The 19,174-nt window shown below is 60.9% G+C and overlaps 1 protein-coding gene across 5 annotated transcripts in view; it reads right to left on the reverse strand.

Annotated features, from left to right (window-relative positions):
• The window catches only part of SPEG (striated muscle enriched protein kinase), a 39,692-nt gene extending 20,910 nt beyond the window's left edge, over positions 1 to 18,782 (reverse strand). Inside the window, exons 1-7 of one of the 5 annotated variants that reach the window (XM_071747607.1) lie at positions 9,934 to 10,227; positions 6,751 to 6,790; positions 5,442 to 5,471; positions 4,953 to 5,042; positions 4,345 to 4,726; positions 1,733 to 3,246; positions 601 to 744 (exon numbers count right to left, since the gene is read on the reverse strand). In XM_071747607.1, coding sequence (XP_071603708.1) covers positions 601 to 744; positions 1,733 to 3,246; positions 4,345 to 4,726; positions 4,953 to 5,042; positions 5,442 to 5,471; positions 6,751 to 6,790; positions 9,934 to 9,966 — 2,233 coding nt within the window. In that variant the 5' untranslated portion in view covers positions 9,967 to 10,227. Of the gene's footprint in view, positions 1 to 600; positions 745 to 1,732; positions 3,247 to 4,344; positions 4,727 to 4,952; positions 5,043 to 5,441; positions 5,477 to 6,750; positions 6,791 to 9,933; positions 10,228 to 17,892 lie in introns of those variants that run through there. The other 4 variants (XM_071747608.1, XM_071747605.1, XM_071747604.1 and 1 more) reach the window with 4 other exon arrangements.
• Positions 18,783 to 19,174: the final 392 nt, after the last annotated feature.

The raw sequence follows: 19,174 nt of genomic DNA on the forward strand, positions 1-19,174 counted from the left end.
GGCTGCCCTGCCCGGCCCGAAGACCCCTTTGCCATGAGGAGAGGCCCCGGGTTCCCACGGACCCTGATGGAGGGAGCGGGGCCGGCCCCTCTCTGATTCCTGGCATCCTCCTGCCCTCCAGTGGAGGCTGGAGAAGGGAATCAAAGCCGCATCCCTTCTGCCCGGCTCTATCGTCTGGTGCCTGCTCTGGCTGCCCAGCTGCCCCTGCCCACCTCCTGACTACAGCACGCCTGGAGCCCATCAGCCCTGATGGGCTGCCCCCGAAAAACCACCTGAGCTTCACCCAGAGCATCATCCCTCCCTGCCTGCAGTGCCCAGCGGCCAGCCCTTCTCCTGCTCTACCAACAGCCCAATATGGGGGAGTGTCAAACGCCCTGCTTGCACCCTGCCTGCACCCTGTCCTAGCAGGTAGTACCCGAGCACTTCTGCCTGGGGGGAGCCAGGGTGAAAGCGGTGCTCCCATCACCTCCCTGAGACACCCAGCTCAACCCAGAGGTTGCATGTCCCACTCTGCACAGCTCAGGTGGCCCCAAGGGACAGCTCAGCAGGGGGGACATGGACATGCAGAGTGTCCCTCAGACCGACCCTCCGGTCACTCACCTTCTGGCTGGGGGTTGGCTGTAACAATGCACTTGAGCAGCACCTCTGCTCCCACTGCCACTGCCATGTCCTGGATGGGGATCTCAAAGATGGGGGCTTCCAGAGGGTCTTCACCCGCTGAGACATAGGAGTCATCGGAAGACTCTAGACAGGGAGAGACGGGCCCCATGGCTGTCAGTGGGGTGAAATGAGTGGGTCTTTGGGTGGCATGCAGACAGAGCAGGGGCCTGTCCATCCCACCATGTGCCCCACAGCCTCATTGAGGCATTAGCAGGTCCCTGGGCTACGCAGTGAAGGAAAGGGTGGCATCAGGGGCCACTGTGGCACAGTACCTGCAGCTGGACAAGGTTGGGGACCACAGGACAGGGAGCGCACAGCCTGATGTGCATCCCCATACAGCACAAGGGATGAGGCGAAAGCAGGGTTTGAAAGGAAGAGGTTTGTACAGCCCACTGCAGCCCACACTCTAAGCTCTTCCCAGCCTCCCTGGTGGTCCTCGCTGTGCTGCCCTGCCACATCAGCATCAGCCTCCCAGCTCACTCCCCTCCCATGGCCCCAGCACACAGGCAAAGGTCCTGGGGCTGTGCCAGAAGCCTCGGGTATGTGGTTCTGGCACTGATCCAGCCAGACCAGAGTCTGGAAGGAGATCCCAGCCTGGGTACAGTCTGGTCTCACCTCTCCACGCTGGGATTGGCAGGGTACCTCTCCCCTGGCCAAGACAACCCTGGTGATGCTTGGCCTGCACACCTTGCCTGGAGCACTGTGCAAGGTTCATCCAGGACAAGATGCCACCGTTGCCCTGTGCCCCAGGGGGATGGACCAGCCTAGCACTCGGTGCCAGAAGTAAGCACTGTGCACCCTTCCTGTGCCAGGCAAGAGGGATGGGGACATCAGCAAGTGTCATGACTTCGAGGCCCAGCAAACTGGCCCCCAGGCTGGTCTATCATAGGGCACTGGTTGGTGCCAGCATCCCCATCCCGCTAAACCATGTTGCCCCACCATGTGTCCTATGCTCTCTGGCACAACATGGGCTCTCTACACCTCCCAGGGGCAGGCTGGGGGTCCCCCATCCCACTCAGGGGTTGGCTGGGCCATCTCATCTTTGTACCTGCAGGAGAGCAGAAAGCCCTACCTAGCTCTGGAGAGGTGGGCCTGGCTCGGCGCCCCTTCCCCTTGCTCCGCGTGCTCCTGCCTTCTTGAGCCATCCGGCCACTCTCCTTCTTCTCTGACACTTTCATCTGCCTTCTCTCCACTTCCCTGCCCGTGCCATGCTGCCCTGCCCAGCTCCTCTCCAGGCGAGCCTCATGATCCATCCCTGGCTTTGCCCAGGGCAGGAACCGCACCTCAGCAGGTGCCTCTGGCCGTCGGTACAGCCCGTGGGGCACAGACAGCCGGGCAGCCAGGGCTTCACTCACTGCTCCAGGGGCACGGGCTCCAGCAGCAGGGCCCCCGTCGGGATATGGGCTGCCTTCAGTGGGACCGGCCTGCGAAAGCACTGCCCGTCCCTGTGGGGAGGCTTGTGCTAACAGCCACTGCTCCTTCTTCTTCACTTCCCCAGTGCTTTCTTGCTGTAGACCCTTCCTGGCACCTGCATCCCGCACCTCAGCAGGCTGGCTAGCTGCTGCACTGCCCCATGATGGGGTTTTCCTTCCACGCTGCCCCCCTGGCTCCGGCTCCCCATTGGGTCCCACCATTGCCACGCTGGAAAGTGCCAGATGCTGGATCACGTGTGTGCTCTCTGCTGGCGGGGAGGTCTTCGGTGGCAGTCCCTTGCGTCCACCAGCACCCTGTGAGGAAGGGGGGCGGGGGGTACGGGGGGCAGGGGGCTCACTGGCTGCTGGGGGTGAAGGTGTAGGGGGCAGCCCAGACTTGCACAGCTCCTGGGAGCGCCGCAACTGCTGCTTGGAGACTGTCCGCTTGATGCGAGTCAGCTCCTCCGCAAACTTGTGCTCGATGGCATAGACACGGCTGGCAAACTTGCCCCGCTCATCGAAGGATGCCGCTTTCTGACGGAAGGCCAAACGCCGGGATGCTGCTGTGCTGCCTGGCTCCCAGTAGCCACCTTCCCGGACATCCTCCTGTGAGCTGCCCAGCATGCCAGCACGGCGCGAGCCAGAGCTGGGCTGATCAAAAGAGCGTGCCTTCCGCAAGGGGTATGAGGGGAAGGGGCTGTCTGCCTGCTCCAGGCTCCTCCGCCGCTCCTCAAAGAACTGCAGCCTCTCAAAGATCCTGGAGCCGGCACGCACCAGCTTGGGGGATGCTCGGACAGAGATGCGTCCAGAGGTGTCGCTCATGGGTGTCTGGGGACGGGAATCTTGTGTGCTGCCCTGCGAGTACCCTGAGGACTTGGGTTTCTTGATCTTCTCCTCATACTCTTCGGGGACAGTGTCCTGGTACTCAGCTGGCACCGAGGACTTCTTGCGGGGGGCCACAGGTGTGAAGGAGGGGACGCCAGGGCCACGGGTGCCTGGCTGGGATGTGGCACTGGTGGGTGAAAGTCCAGCACGGGGAGATGGTGAGCGGAGGATGGGCGGCTTGGTGGTCAGTGGCAGGGCAGTAGGGGACCTCGGGGGCTCAGCACCAGGCTTCGGAGAGGCGGGGCCGCTGTGGGGCTCATCTCTCCGGTAGCCCCCCTGGGGGATGCTGCTGCAGGGGAAGAGACAGAGGAGCATGTCTTAGAGACAATCCTCACTAGCTGAATGCATGCCTGCTCCCAGCCCACACCATAGTGCCCAGTGGGGCACAGCAAAGAGGGCAGGTGGCCAGGGAAGCCCCAGGACCAGAGAGCCTTAAGTGGCCCCATTGAGTGAATCTGGACACCCAGAGACCACTGAGAGCTGGCTGGGTTGGATGAGAGTCCTGGGCTGCTATGACACAGCAGTATTCCCTTGTGCAGGGGTACCCATGTAGGATAGTGAGGTGATACTGGGATATCCAGCAAGTCATCCCCCCAGGACTAGGGGGCACCCCAATTTGCCAGGCTGTCCTGGTGTGCTGGGGCACTGTGGTACAGGCCAGCTCTTCTGTAAGGTGGAGAGCTCCCTAAGCCTACAACCCCCTACTGCACACGTGCTACTGCAGATGCATTCCCCTGCCCCGCTGCCCCTGGGGGGGCTCAGCATTTGTGGTGCAAAAATCATAAGGTGAAGATGAGGTTCTGGGAGAACAAGCAGCCTTGAACAAAAAAAGGGGCAGGATGGAAGTCAAAGGAGCAAGGCCTGTAGGAATGAGCTATCTGAGGACAACAGCTGATGGGGAGGGACAGGGGCTCTGAGCAAGCCAGCAGGTCCTGTGGAGGCAGCATGTCCCTAGCCCTTGCTGCCACCCCTGTGTGGTGGGGACTTCAGCTGGCAGAGCCTTGCCAGTGGGTGTCCCAGGTGGCTGCACACCCCCAGGTCACCACACCCTGGGCTGTGCACAGCCCCTGTGTCTGGGCAGAACAGGGGGACACCCTGTGGGTGGGGTGCTCCATCTTGTACAGCAGTACAGAGGTTACTCCTGGTCCCAACCCAGCATCAGCGGAAGGGGACTCCACTCCGTGTGTCTCCCATCACCCAAGGACCTATACCAGGGTTGCTCCCACCTCCTCACCGTGAACAGGCTGCCCACTGCTCAGAGCCCCTGTTCCTCATCCAGGCACGGTGAAGGCAAAGAAAGCCCAGGCAGAGGGGAGGAGATGGCTGCAGGAGTTGGAAGATGGCCCCAGCGCAATGTCCCCTTCGTGCGCTTCTCCCAGCTACTTACACATGGAGTGAGAGCGCCCGTCCTCGGTACAGGCTGAAGGCGCTGCCGTACGGGTCGCTGGCCACTGAAAGGCTATCCTCCGACCCCCAGCTCGTGCCCACCAGATTAGCCCTTGATGCCCGCACCAGTGGCTCCACGCCCAGGTGCCGGACCTCGGCGCCGAGCGGGGCCGGTGTGTTTGCTTGCCTTGGGGTTCCCTGCGGCTGCTGCCAGGCAGTGGGGCGGAGGTAGGGTCCCCGTGCGGGGAGGCTGGCATCCGTCTCCTTCTCCACCACGGTCTGCTGGCTGCCCGACCAGCTGGAGTGCTCCTCTGCCTGTGACAATGCCAGCACCGAGGTCGGCGTTGTGTTCATGGAGGCATCCACAAGGGTGTCGGACCCACCTGGAAGGAGAGGGGTGAGCAGATATCGTGTGTCCATGCAGGTGAGCCTAAAACCCTGATTGGAGTGGGCTGAGCAGCTATGGGGTGTCCCAGCGTGTCCCAAGCAGGCTGCCCCAAGCCCTCTCCCCTTTGCATGGGTAGACCACAGCTCCCGCCTCCATGGAGACCCCAAAAGCTGGGCCAGCAGAACAATTGTGGGAGGGACAGCCAGGTGTCCCCTGCTCACCTGTGGGGGTGCTGAAGGCTGTATCATCCTGAAGCTCGCTGCGCTGTGTCACCTGGGGATCGCTGGGCTCATCCTCACCCGTCTCCGAGTCTGGGGAGGGGGGAGGAGAGCAAGGGGTGAGGGGACACATGGGTAACAGGCCAGGCTGGCACTGCCCCTTGTGGGCCCACAGGCTCCAGGGGCAGGAGAGCGGTACCTGAGCAGCTTCAGGGTGAGGGGCATGACTGTGACCTGCAGTGACCAGCTGCCAGCAGGGAAAGGCAGGGTCAGGGGCAGGGAAGTTTTTCAGGGCAAGGGCAGGTGGGGAAGGGCAGGCAAAGCAAGCAGGAGCAGCATTAGATATCAGGAGGAAGGGAGATGGTGCTGGTGGTGGGAATGGAGATGTGGAGGCAGGGCAGGGGGTTGGTGGCAGCGATATGGCAGGGCAGCAGGCTGGGGCACAGGGCCAATTCTTAAGAGAGGGCTGGCATCAGGCAAAGGTCTTCCTACCGTAGCTTTGCTTCCTGCAGGAGCGGAAAACTTCGCTTCCATAGGGGCAGCAAGAGAGAGAGAGACATCAACACCCGGTTATCGGCCCGGCCTGCGGAGACGCGTGGGGCAGGGGAGGGACCTTGTCCCCAGCATCTCCCTGCAGTTGCTTTGGGGGAGGGACTTGCCAGGCAGCACCTGGGTGGGCCACGCCGGCTCAGATCTGGGTGTAGGTCAAGGTTTGGGCATTTGCCCACCTCATGATCCCACAAGGAGCACCCCAAACCCTGCCCGGCTTCATGGAAGGGGCCAAGTGCCCATGGGGCCTGGAAACAGGTCTATCTCCCCCAGACTTCCCCCCCATGTCTCCATTCCACACCCAGATTCACTGCATGCCACTCTGGCACTGCACACAGACCCTCCTCACACACAGACTGTCCTGCCTGTGCAGTGCACAGCACCATTCCCTCCCCATGCCATGGCTACATCCTGCCTGGCAGGACAGCCACGGCCTGTCCCCAGAGCTGCTGGAGCCGCCCTGTGGGCTGGCCTTGCTGCTGCAGCACCTGAACATCCCCATGTCCCACAGGGCACTACAGCTTGGGGCCAGAGCCCCAGCCTGTAGCCCAGCTTGGTGCTCCTGGGTGTACTAGGGCACATGGACATGTGTGTCCATGTGCAAGCACCCTACCTCTGGCACACACACACACATCCCCTGCTCCACCAGTGGCAAGTGATGTGCAGTATAGCCATGCCTCATAGCACAGCTCTGGTTGATCAAGAAGGGATGCTTGGGGTAAAACACCAGTGAGAGACTCCCCATGGACAGAATGAAGCTGGACCAAATCAGCAGCACTCTAACATCCTGTCCCAGAGAAGCCAATACCACGGAGCCAGAGAGGGCCAGCCTTCCCTACTCACCATTGTCCAAGCCCTTGCAAGCTGCTGCAACACACCCCTGTGGCAAGCAACATGCCCCCTGCCCTATCACCACTGTCACAGTGCAGTGGAAGGCCATGCTGCTCCCCTCCACTCCAAGCCATCTCTCTACAGCCTGGCACACTGACACTGCACTGGGCTCCCCAACCTGGCCATGACAGCCTGGCAACCCCTAAGGAACCAGAGTTGTGGGGCCAGGAGCAGCCTGTCCTCGTGGGGGTCACTGGGAGCCCCCAGGTGAACAGGACCCTGTTTCAGGGCTGGCAAGGTGCAGCCCGTCCATGCCCAGCCTCTGCTTGCTGCCCCCCTCCAGCATGGTGGTGGGGCTGGACCCCATCCCAGCACACTCAGGGTGGTGGGAGGGGAGCCAGGTCCTGGTAACTCAACGCACCATGCGTGAAGCGCCCAAAGCGCCGCGAGTGGCCGGTCTTCTGCAAAGGAAAAGAGAAGAGAGCATTACCCACAGGACTGTGCCACGTGCCTGCTCACACACGCACACACCTGGCTGGCATGGCATGTCCGCACGCCTGCACCCCACCACAGCACGTGTGGCACCACTCACACCCACAACCACTCACACTCACACTGGCACAGCATACTCGGTGCCGCTCACACACAAGCTCACACACACACACACACCCCCGGGATGCACGCTCACAGGATCTCTACAGTCACACACCCCCAGACACACACCCCCATGCTTGCAGCCGTGGATGGGTGTAGGTGGACATATGTAGCACATGCCCAGCTGAGCACGCACACAATCACACACACCTGCTTGTGCATGTGCTCACACACACACTGACACCCTACACCCCAGCCCGGTGCCATGGCTGTTGCCCGTGTGTGACAGCCCTGGGCAGCACAGCTGTCCCAGCACCACCACCTGCATCAAGGTCCTTACCCAGACAGGTCCCCATATGCTCTGCAGCCCCTTTGAAGCCACTGTCCATGCCAGAGTGGGGACTGGGCCAGCAAAGTGTCTTCCAGGCACAGGCCCAGACACCACTGTGGGCACTGGCCCAGCATGGGGACAGCATCCCCCATGCCCAGTGGAGGCTGTGCCAGCCGCAAGAGAGGCTGCCTGGCACAAGCAGCATGGGACTGGCGCGTCGGCACAGGGCTGGAAGAAAGGGAGCCACACTCGCCCTCACTTTCTGGGCAGCCAGGTGCGACCCAAGCATAGGGCTGAGGTGCCAAGAGCTCCCTGCCAGCTTGGCTGCCCTCTGTGGTGCAGCCCAGAGCTGGGCACCTTCTTGCCAAGGGAGGAACTGTCTGAGAGTGACCTAGCTGCCAGGCCTGGCATGCACCAACAGCACCTCCCAGGGAAGCAAAGGGATGGGGCGATCTCCAAGGCCAGCAGGAGCAGGGATGCAGAGAGCTGAAAGGCAGTGTTGGGCTGCCGGGACTGAGCATCCTTCCCAGCCAGTCTGCATGACAGGATCTCCCCACGACACTGATGTCCCATTCCCTGTCTCCCCAGAGTGGAGCCCAGGCCTGGACACACACATTTCTTGAAGCCTTTTTCATCTTGAAGCCACGTTTTCATTTCTGACAAACCTTCCTTCCTCCCTACAGCTCCCAGGCAGCGTCATGGACAGATGGCCCCTGGGGGCAGCCACCCCCTGGGGACAACCAGCCAGTCGTGGCCAGCTGTTAGTTGCCCTTGGAAGGGCAGCAGGTTTATTTTGCATGCCCCAAAGCTCCTGGCATTACAGCAGCAGCCCCTGCTCATGGGCAGCACGTGGGGCCTCCCACCAGCCCCTTGCCTGCATGTGGAGATTGCCAGAGGGCAGTGGCTGCACGAGACACATTTGTATTCAGGCCGAGCCAGGCATCACTTCCCCTCCCCTCCCCGGCTGACTGTGCTGGTTCTGGCTGGCAGCCCGTCTTCCAGGCCAGGGAAAGATAGATGAGTGATTAACTGCACCATTGGCGGATAATTCCCCCATTAAAAAATGAAAATACAATTGAGTGCCATTATCGGGTGCTCCTGTGGTTTCCCCAGGGACAGGCGCCATCAGATCCCCATCAAATATGGTGACTGTACCCAGGGGGCCTGGGCTGGGCTTCATCACCCAGAATTATTGGGTGGCTGAGCCCCCTCTCTGCTGCCCTGCAACAGGTCCCTGTGGGATTGGGGCACCCAGGACCCTCCTCAGGCACAGCACCCACCTGCAGCTTGTCAGGGAGCAAGTGCCGGGTGATGCAGGACCAGCCTTAAGTAAGGAGGTGGAAAGGGGGGCAGGAGAAGCTCTGAGCTTGCTGAAGAGCTGGGGCCTGGGTCAAGGGGTCTGAGACAGAGAGGTTTCCTGTCTTGAACTTCATTTGCACCCTGGGAAAAGGGGTGGGAGAATCCCAGGAGCCCACTCTGTGTACACCCACCTTGCGGTGGGGAGAAGAGCTCGCTGAGATCAGCACCTGGCTTCAGCCCTGCTCCATCAGGCAGCCAGATGAGACCTGGTGCTGCTTCCAGGCACAGATCTCCCAGCCTGAGCTAAGGTCCTGCCCTGGCCTTGGCATGTCCCTAGCCACATCCAGGTGGCCAGGGGAGATCAAGGGGGAGAAGGGGCTCCTTGGGCCATGGAGCACAGCCTATGCAGCCTGCCACCACCTAGCATGTGGAGCCCAGCACCACATGGCACCGGTGCCACAGGCAGACAGGGAGCAGGGATGGGATGAGGTGGGGAGGCAGTGGGGTGGCTTGCCTGGAGTGCAGGTGTCCCACTACCTACCATGGTCAGCCAGTAGAGCAGGACCCTGCCCCACCACATGGGCTTGCTCTCCCCAAGGGCAGATGAGGCAGCTAGGCAGTGCCACCCCCCCTGCCCCAGAAAGACACCTCCATCGGGCTCCAGCATCCCTTGGGACCCGCGTCCCCTGGTACATTCAACACCCCTGGGAAGGGGCTGCGGGTGACAGCCCCTCCTCGGCCCATGCTGGGCCAGAAGGCAGGGTGACAGCAGAGAGGCCATGCACCCCTGCTGGTTGGAGCAGTAGGGTGGGTTTGTACACCCCAAGGGGCTTCCTGGAAAGATGCCCCTCCATCCTCCACCCCCGCTGAGGCCAAGTGACGTCCTTGCTCTTCGCTGGGCGGCGGAGCGTGCGGCGGGCCCGCGGAGGAGCCTCGGCTGTGCCAGGCATGCTCCTGACGCGGCGGGGATGACGCATGCAAAGCCTCGGCTCCGGCTCCGTGACCACCAGCAGCGGGGCTGGGGGCAGCCATGAAGCAGCCTCCATTTGCCACTCCGGAGGGCAGAAAGGTTGGCCGGGGGGAAATGCCCCCGACGGGGGTCCCGGCCCCGCTGCTGGTAAACGGGGTGGCGAGCATCTGCCGTCTGCCCCTCCTGCCCGAGATGGGGAGGACAGGCGGGCAGCTGGAGGCTCTCTCTGCAAGCGGGGCTGGAGCCGGCGATAAGCGAAGCTGTGGGGAGCCCCAGGTAGCAGCGGCAGGGCCGGAGGGGCACCCCCATCCACACCACCCTCGTTCCCATCCCCATCGTGATGCGCTCCCGCTCCCTGGCACTGCCCCCTCCTCCCGGCACCCTCCGAGGCGGCAGACCGGAGCCCTTACCTGGAAACGCTTCTTCACCCAGATCTTCTTCATGCTTCTGCAGAGCCCCGCTGGCCCGGTCACACCGGCTCAAGCCCGGCAGGACGCCAGCCCGCTCCCCGCGGGGTCCCCGCTGTCAGCACGCCGGGGGGGCAAGCGATACTCCGAGCATCCTCCACCGCCGGCAGCCGGGGACGGCGGAGGAAAAGGAAGGGGCTCGCCAGGTTGGGCTCGCAGGAGGGCTGGAGCTGTGAGCATGAAGCATCACTAGAGTGCTCCTCCCTCCATCCTTCCCCCTCCTGCCTCCGCCTCCGCCTCCCCCCCAGCCCTGGCACACGGTGACAGCGGCGGGGGACAGGCAGGGCACAGGTGGCGGGGGGGCGAGGGCAACCGGGGGGGCGGGGCGGGAGGGGAGGGGGCGCGGTTTGGGAGAGCACACCCCCGTTGGCTTTGGCTTCACGACAGCCGGGGATCCGAGCCCGCTGCCGAACGATGCGGCGGTCCTGCTGTCCCCTGCCACCCCTCCGTCCCGCCCCATTGCTCTGGGCAGAGGCTGCTCTTTTCTCCCGTGCTCAGCTCCGTGGGACCCAGCACACCACCGCGGCTGCCACGCGCATCCTGACGGGGATATGAGGAGCACAGCACACGACACCAGAGCTGCACACCACTGCCCTCTACGCACTGCTCCCAAAGTGCCCCTAAATGGGCCAGCTCCACTGTCTTGGCTGCCACAACCCTGTGCACAGCAGCACAGCCACAGTGTGCCATGGCACTGCCCAGCCAAGATCTGGGCTCACCAATGCTCTGCCAGTCTCCGCTCAGTCTACCACATCCTCAAACCATCAGCACTGCAGGTGCAGAAACATCCATTACCAAGACATGGGTGCAGCTCCCAGCACTGCTGACCCACATGCACATGAACGAGAGATAAGATGGACACAGTTCTTCACAGCAACCCCCCTGGCCTGGCACTGCCAGGCCTGCTCATGCCACACCATGAGCCCCCCTTGCATGAGCCCTCTTGCAGACCACACAGCTTCCAGCACCAGGCATCCAGCGCCCCAAGGCAGACCTTGCACCCGAACCCCCGTCAGGTGCCTTAGGACCCACACTGGGACAGCCGGACCTGACTTCTCATCCCTGGGCTAGCATCTGTGCTTTGTGGTTGGTGGGGATGCCAGCATGACCCAAGGAAGTAAGCCATAGTCCCTGTGCATGTTGCATGACACACACAACTCCTCCTGTCATGCTGGGGTGAGGACCCATGGCACAGCTCAGGGCAGGATTGGGTGCCCAGGCCACCCAAAGGTCTGGGTGCCCATCACCAGCTCATCAAGCCTTTGAGCCCTACAGTATCCCTTAGCCAGGCTCCTGCAGAAGCTGCCAAGGTCCCAGCCCCACTATCTGTCCTCCACTGCAGAACATCCATGGGGATGCCTCCACCCAGTGTTTGTCCCCAAGATGTTCACCTGTCCCTGGGGAGCTGGCTGCCCCACACAGGGCTGCACACATGCATCACACTCCCTACAACACTTGGCAGTTCCATCAGCTTTTCTCCACTTCCCCTCCCAGCCCATAACTCCCAACGTGAGGCTTTTCATGGCTCTATAATAACTTTCAAATTACCCAGTACAAAAGGAGTTGTTTATTCAACATTTCTGACAGTCCCATAATTCAAGTGATGGTGTGGAGTTTCCGTGGAGACCCTGCACGTCAGGCAAATTCCATGAATGCCAGAGCTGGCACTAAAGGAAACTCCTGCCAGAGGACTTGGCTGGGCCTTCCAGCCCTGGGTGGGGTCAGAGATGGGTACCTCTGAAGGGTGGACTGTGGGGCTCATGTCTGACAGGGCCCCTGCACCCAGGGTCCCTCTGCCAGGTGTTCTCACCCAGGCTGAGCATCTCTGGTCCTGCTGTGGAATTGCACAGCCTGTGTCTTTTTTTCACACTGAAGTGGGATAAAAGCCTGGACAGGGATGCTGGGAAGGAGCACCAAGCTTGGGCTTGGCATACATTGGTGCCAAGGGTGCTACCACCTCCAGGGACAGCTCGAGGGCCGGGCCCAGGGAGGGACCACATTTGCCCAGTCTGAGCACTGTCATTCAAGTATCCTCTGACTACCATACCTGCCTGCCCCATCAGCCACAGCTCATGGCTGGTCAGGAACACAGCCCTTCCCTGCGACTGCAGCTCTGCTGTTTAACCATCTCCAGCAAAAGCCCCAGGAACAGCTCTGGGCTGCCTCAGAGATGCTTCATCCCTAGGAGCAGCTGGGTCACCTCCAAGAGGCAGTGCCTGCTGTAGGCCCAAAATGTCCTTTCCAGAGTTAGCAGCACTTGCAAATCACGTTGCAAGGGCAAAGTCCTGTAGAAGGTGTCTGGTGAGAAATTGTGGCAACCAGAACCCAGGGCAGCCCCTCTGTCCTTCCTTAGGTCAGGGGCAGCCTGGCACTGCCCTGCTCCTCTGCAGGACAGCAACATGGGGTGGATGACATGGCCCAGCATGGCCATGGCATGGACAAAAGGCAGAGCCAGAGCTGACAGCCCCATTGCCACACAGCCCCAAGCAAACCAAACACTTGCCCAAAATGAAGCATTAATCCTTCACTCAGTACTATGCTCTCCATACCTTGCTGGACATCCCCAGCAGCTCAGCACCACAGCACTGGCCAGGCACTGGCAGCCCAGCCCCAGCCATCAGCCCCTTATCTCAGTGCTTGAATAACTGATGGCAGCAGGTTCATGCAGCCACCTCAGTCAGAAGGAGGTCTGGCCATGAATCTTTCATGCTTTGTGCTTCCAGGAGCTTGCTGGGGACAGCATGTGGGAGGTGGGGATGTGCTGGGATTCTTGAGAGGTGAGGACCACTCCCAAGCCTGTCTCCAGGGAGAAATAAATGCAGCAGGATGGCTCTTGTCATGGGTCAGGGCAGCAGCACAGCAACTTTCTGGCCCTGGAGAAGAGCAATTCTCTGCTGTGACTCCCTCCTAGGCAAGGCACAACTTCTCCAGCATCACCTCCCCTTACCACCATTAGGATGCCTAATCACATGGTGCCCACTGCAGGTGGAGGATGCGGGGACACAGAACAGCAAAGTGACCTTGGCTCTGGGTGCCTGGGCATGGAGCAGAGTGGCAGCAGGCATCTCATCACAGCCCTGCCAGCCCCACTCCCAGCATCACCCCTGCCTGGGGCTGAGGGGCTGCATCCAGAGGGCAGGGGGGAAGTAGGCAAGTGTGCAGGCAGCAGGGTAGAAGCAGCTCACCCCTTCCCAGTGCCACTGTGCCAAGGCATAAGCCAACAGTCAGGAGCCTCCTGTGTCAGGAGGAGCACAGGGAGCACTGTTCAGCCCTGGGAGTAGGATGAGGCCATTGCTCCATCACACAGCCCTGAGCAGCAGTGCTATATTTACCCACCAGCAGGCCCAGGTCTCAGCCTCTTGCCTGTAACACAAGCCCTGCAGCCTGCCAGAATCTGAGGGGACGGCACATTCCTCAGCAAAAAATAACCACCCAGCAGCAAGCGAGAGGGCAGGGGTGGAGGTGACTGACTGGACAGCTGCACCAGCCACTTGGCTCACCAAGGAGAATGCTCCTGGTCCCCAGAACCCCTGGGATGGGGACCCAGCATGCGTGGACACCTCACCAGCACCCTGCCCAGGTGGCCGGGGGAAGAGCTGGGAGCCCAGGTCTCCAGTAGCTGCCCAAGGGCTGGCCTCCATGCCTCCCCCAAGAGATGTGCACAGACCCAGGATGTATGGCTGTGCCTGGGGACTGGCAGACTGCACAGCCCACCCACTGACCTAGTGGCTGTGGGCATAGAATGATAGAACCATGCTTGGAAAAGACCTTTAAGATCATCAAGTCCAACCATTAGCCCACCTCTCGCAAACCCACTGCTAAACCATGCCCTTCAGCAACCCATCTACACATCTTTTAGATGCCTCCAGGGTTGGTGACTCCACCTCTTCACTGGGCAGCCTCTTCCAGTGCATGACAAAACCTTTCAGTGAAAATATTTTTCCTAATATCCAGTCTAAACTTCCCTGGCATGAGCTGAGGCCATTCCCTCTTGTTCTATCTCTTGTTACTAGGGAGAAAAGACCCTCCTTGCTTCAATCTCCTTTCAGGTAGTTGTAAATAGAGAAAAGGTCTCCCCTCAGTCTCCTTTTCTCCAGTTTTTCCCCAGTTCCCTCAGTCACCCCTCATAAGACTTGTTTTCCAGACCCTCCACCAGCTTCATATATCTTTTTTGAACACACTCCATCATCTCAATGCCCTTCTTGTGGTGAGGGGCCCAAAAATGAACCCAGGATTTGAGGTGCAGCCTCAGCAGTGCTGAATATGGGGTGGTATCCTGAAGGCCAGATCCAGTCCCACCAACCCTGCACTGCTCAGTCCTGGGGACCTCTCCCTGTGTCACCTGAGACCAGCACCAGCCAAGCAGCTCTGCAGAGATGGCCCCTGTGCTGACACAGCCAGGCATGGCCCCACAGTGGGGCACGGCAGCCTGGGATGGAGCCTTGTTGCATCCTGGGCTCCTTGGAGATGCTTCTGTGTCCCAGAAGGGCAGCCAGAGACAGCAAGGGGAAACTGAGGCATCCCCAGAGAGTACCACAGGAAGGAAGAGATGGCAAAAGGAGACCTTAGGTCTTATTTGGTGTCTGAGCAGGTCTGGCAGGGGCACCAGAGGAAAGGGGCAGTTGGCATTAAACATGGGCCTGGCATTGCAAAGTAAAGAACTAAAATTAGGCACTGAGATAAATGGTCAGAGGTGCTGAGCCACTAGGGACAATGACAGTGCAGCCGTCCCTGCTGGGGTGCCATCGCCATCACCATGCACCACTGCCACAAAAACATGTGCATGCTGCTCCACTGTGACTCTGGGCTGGACAGGAAAGGACTGTGCAGGGCCACTACACACAGTTAACTTCTAGCCCCTTCCGTACTCCCACACACAGGCTGGTGCAGACTGTTCCCTGGGCAGAGGAAAAGTTCCAAGGTGGTTTGATTGCTGAGTGCAGGTGGAGGCAACTGGAGCAAGACCCTGTACCAGGAGCTCAAGACAGACATATCCAACCTTGAAACAAGAGGCTGCCCTGTCAGGGAGGATCAGGCAGTGCTGGCATGGCAAGGGAGGGCTGGGCTCTAGAAGGAGATCATCTCGGGTTCTTAAGAGGTTATTTAATCTGGTTTGTGGGGAAAATATTCAGGAGATGCAGCTGAGAGGTGATACAAGCTTCAGCAAAGCCAGGGACAGTGGAGTCATGGTAGGGACCAAGACAAGCTGGAAGAGTCTGGAGGGTCCCTGGATAGACCTGTGAAGCCCCTGGACCAGCTTGATACTGCTGTGAGAATACACTCCACCTGTGCCCGTGGAGGGGGGTTCATGGCGGAGAACCTGATACAGGAGAGGGGCAGATGGGTGGGACATGGTGGGGATGGTGGGACACACACAATGGGGTTGGTGTGCCTCCAGGGAGCCCCTGTGCCTCCTTCCTTGGCCAGCCCCATGCGTGCTCTCCTTGCTCCCCATGCTGAGCACTGACGCACTTGGGGGACCTGGGAGAAAAGCAGGAGAAAATCATTAGTGGGGTGGAGCGACAGATTCAGGGCAAGGGATTAGAGGAGCTAAATTGGGCTCGTGTGAGCAAGGGGAAATGCTGAGCTGGTACAGGAGGAGCTGCCGAGGACAAGCGCAGAGCTGGGCAGCACAGAGCTCCCCCACTCCAAAAGCAGTGACCTTAGCCACCTTGGGGAGAGATGATGCTGGTCCCATGGAGAGTTGCAGCCTGCCAGGAAGAAAAAGTGAAAGACCTGGCTCTGTCACCACTGAAGACCATGACCTGGTGGCAGTGAATGGAGCAACGGCATGCCTATACCTCCATACACAGGGATCAGGGAACCCCAAGTCCAGAGAAAGACCTCATCCTGCCAGGGGATCTTACTGACATGCCCCTTGCCCCCTAATTGTTTGATGGCCTAGCTCGTAAGTCCGCCAGGGAACAAGGAGTCAGTGTCCCTGCCTGGCACAGGGTTGATTTTAAAACCAGCCTAACTGCCATGGTCCCCAGAGAATTGGGTCTTGGTGGGGAGCATGGGGAGCCCCTCAACAATTGAGGCCTCCATGCTGGCAGCCACGGAACCACCACACATCCTGGCAGGGTGTCAGGGCAGGCAGGTGCAGAGCAGTGGCACGACTCCTCCATTTCACACGATGACCCATCTCACCACTTGGCTGCCAGCATGGAGAAAATGGCCTCAGGGGAAAAACACACAGGGCCAGGCCTGGACCACCCCCCACATCCCATCACATCCAGACCAGCACCTGCAGGACACGGTGCACCCTGGAGACCAGCACACTGAGGGGTTTGTTCTGACATGGAGCAGGAGCAAAGCTACACCAGGAGCTGCCCCTCCTCACTTGGCCTCGTGCCTGGAGGAGCGCCCGGGGCAGGGTGACATTCACCCAGTGTATTAGGCAATCCTCCCTCATTAGGCTCCATCCCTCCCTCAGCTGCTCCAGAAATGCGGCTGGGAATCGGGAGCAGGGACGAGTGCGTCAGCACAATGGGAACGGGCACCTGGGGAAATCAAGCGGTGCCTGGCTGCTGGGCAGAGGCAGGGGGGCCCGGGATAGCAGTGCCATGGAGAGGTGCACACTTGGAGTGTGAGAACAGGGTGACCCCCCATCTCGACCTCCCGGGACAGGCTGCTCCCACCCTGTGGTGCAGGGAGCATCTCTCACTCTCTCTGCACATACAGCACCATGCATCCGCCTGCATGGTGCCACAGCCCACAAAGGTGCGATGGGCAGAGACCCATCACAGGCCCACTGTAGGGCAGGATGCCTTCAGCACACTTGTCTACTCTCCTGGCTCCCCACCAGGCCTACAAACAGCATGTAACCCTTTCTCCTTTCAAACACCATTTCTCCAGCCTCACAGACAGTGGTTCTTCCTCTTCCTTGATTACTCCCCCTGCAGCACTGTAAAGGCTTCCTCTGCCCTCCCACTGTCATCCAGTCCTTCCCTCAAGGCACAGTATCTTCAGCACACCTCCCGTGCAGCCAAGCCCTGGGTACAGCTCTTTCCCTGGAGCCACGAGGCTCAGAACCACCTCCCTTTCTCTCTGCCCTCACTGTGGGCATGCAGACAGCACAGCTCTCGTCTCAAAGCAGGGCCACCAGCCAGCAGGCTCCCCGACACCTAGGTCTGCAATGCCCCAGGGAGGTGGCTTGCTGGGGACAGCTGGGGCAGAGGGTCCTGAGCCCCTTCCTAGGCCTCTGTGCAGGTTGAGACCCATCCATCTGCAGCCTGCCTGTGCATCAGGTGATGAGCAGAGGGGCCCACAGGGCTCCAGAAGGGCAGCAAAAGCTGACTCCACCCCTGTTCATTAACCACCAGGCCATTCCCACTGCAGGATATAGACTCCACCTACTTACTACCCCCGCCCCCTGCAGTGTTAAGCTCCTCCCCCCGACTCCACGCCCGGAGGGTCCCAGTTCTTCCAGTACGGTCGCGGGGCCTGGTATCGGTGACGCCGCCGGCAGCTCTGCTCGCAGGCAGCTGGTGCACAGGGGTGACTTGTTCAGAGGCACCGACAGGTACCAGGGACTGTATTGGCGGCTGCGGACGGTGGCACCACCAGTGGCATGCACCCAAGCTGCGTCTCTCTCTCTCTCTCTCTCTCTCTCCTTCTGCCCGGAGCAGGCTTGGCATCACATAATGCCGACACCTCTGTGCCCGGCCCTGGCACCCTGCCTGGCCTGGCAGCCAGTACAGCAGCCAAATACTCACTTCAGGCCAGCAAGCTGCCCTGGTGCTGCCAGCACCAAGCACCCCAGCCTGCAGCAAAGCCCAGCCCTAGCTGGATTCAGGCATACACTGCGGCAGCAGCCTGCAAAGCTCCGCTGCCACCCAAAGCAAACCAGCGCCCAGGGCTGTGCCAACACAGTTGTGCCAGTGGCCATGCCACCCTTACCTTCCATGTCAATGATGGCCAGCACAGCACTGGTCATGGCCTCTCCCCGCTCGTTCTCGGCGACACATGTGTACACACCAGCATCCTCCTTCTTGCTGTCCCGGATCCAGAGGGTGCCATACTCCTCCCCATGCAGGGCCAGCAGCTCCTCATTTCGGTACCAGCGGAGACTAGGCTGGGGGTTGCCCGCCACCACCACCCGCAGCCGGATGTCACAGCCAGTGCCAATTGCTGCATTCTTCAGCTTCCGCACAAAAACCGGTGCTGCTGGGTGAGCTGGGCCTTCCTCAGATGCCCCTGGCTCTTTTGTGACCTTGGCACGCTTTGGGGGGATGCCGGGGCTCGGAGGGGCAGCCCGGGGCTCCCCACTGGCCCTGCTTGTGCTCCCACGTCCCTGTGCTCGGTGCATGGTCTGCAGGTCCCCTGCCCAAGCCCACAACCCCCACTGCCCTGAGCCGGCCGCACTGTGCCCCTCTTCTTCCCCTGCCTGCAGCCCGGGGGTGCTGGGCACCTGCCAGGGGTGCCAGGGCAGAGTCGGCTCCCCAGTCCAGGTGCCGTCCTGTTCGGTGCCTTCCCCCCAGCGGGCTGCAGCCCCGAAGGTCGCAGTGCCGTGGGCAAGCGAGGGGCTATTTTTAGGTGGGGGCTCGGGTTGCTACTTGCCAAGCCTCTGCTCACTGAACACCCGGGGCAGTGTGGGACCCGCACCCCATGCTCTGCTGCAACCCCGAGCCCACCCAGTGCCTCGGCACCTGCTCCTCCGCTGGCCTGAGTACGAGTCCCACGGGAGACGGCCGCTTCCTGAGCCGTCCAGGAGCTGGGGCCGTGGCGTCCCCCCCCTCGCCTGTCCCGTCCCGCACGGCCCCCGGTGAGCTGCGCTCTCTCTGCCCCCTCTCCCGAAGTGGCAGCTGCCTCTGATATGTCACATTCCTTGGCCAGGCTCCCCCTCTCTGCGCCTGCCGCCCCAGCCCTGCAGCCCAGCTCCACTTGCAAAGATAGAAAGGGGCCAGCACCTTTCCATATTAGCAGTGAGGCTCGGGGGGGACGCAGCCTTCCTCCTCCCCTTCCCCTTCTCCGGTGGTGTCACTGGATCCAGATAGAGAGACCCTGGTGGCATGCAGAGGGAAAGGACACCGTCATGCTTCCTGCAATGCGAGACCCCGGGGCAGGAGCCAGCACCACAGGGCCCCTTTGCCCTATCCCCAGCAGACAGAGAGGGGGGACCCCTGCATCCCCGCTCACCCTAAACCCACCCAACAGGAGGCTGCAAACAACAAAACGCTGT

This window comes from Heliangelus exortis, chromosome 6 (assembly GCF_036169615.1).
Source record: "Heliangelus exortis chromosome 6, bHelExo1.hap1, whole genome shotgun sequence".
In the NCBI taxonomy this organism is placed as follows: domain Eukaryota; kingdom Metazoa; phylum Chordata; class Aves; order Apodiformes; family Trochilidae; genus Heliangelus; species Heliangelus exortis.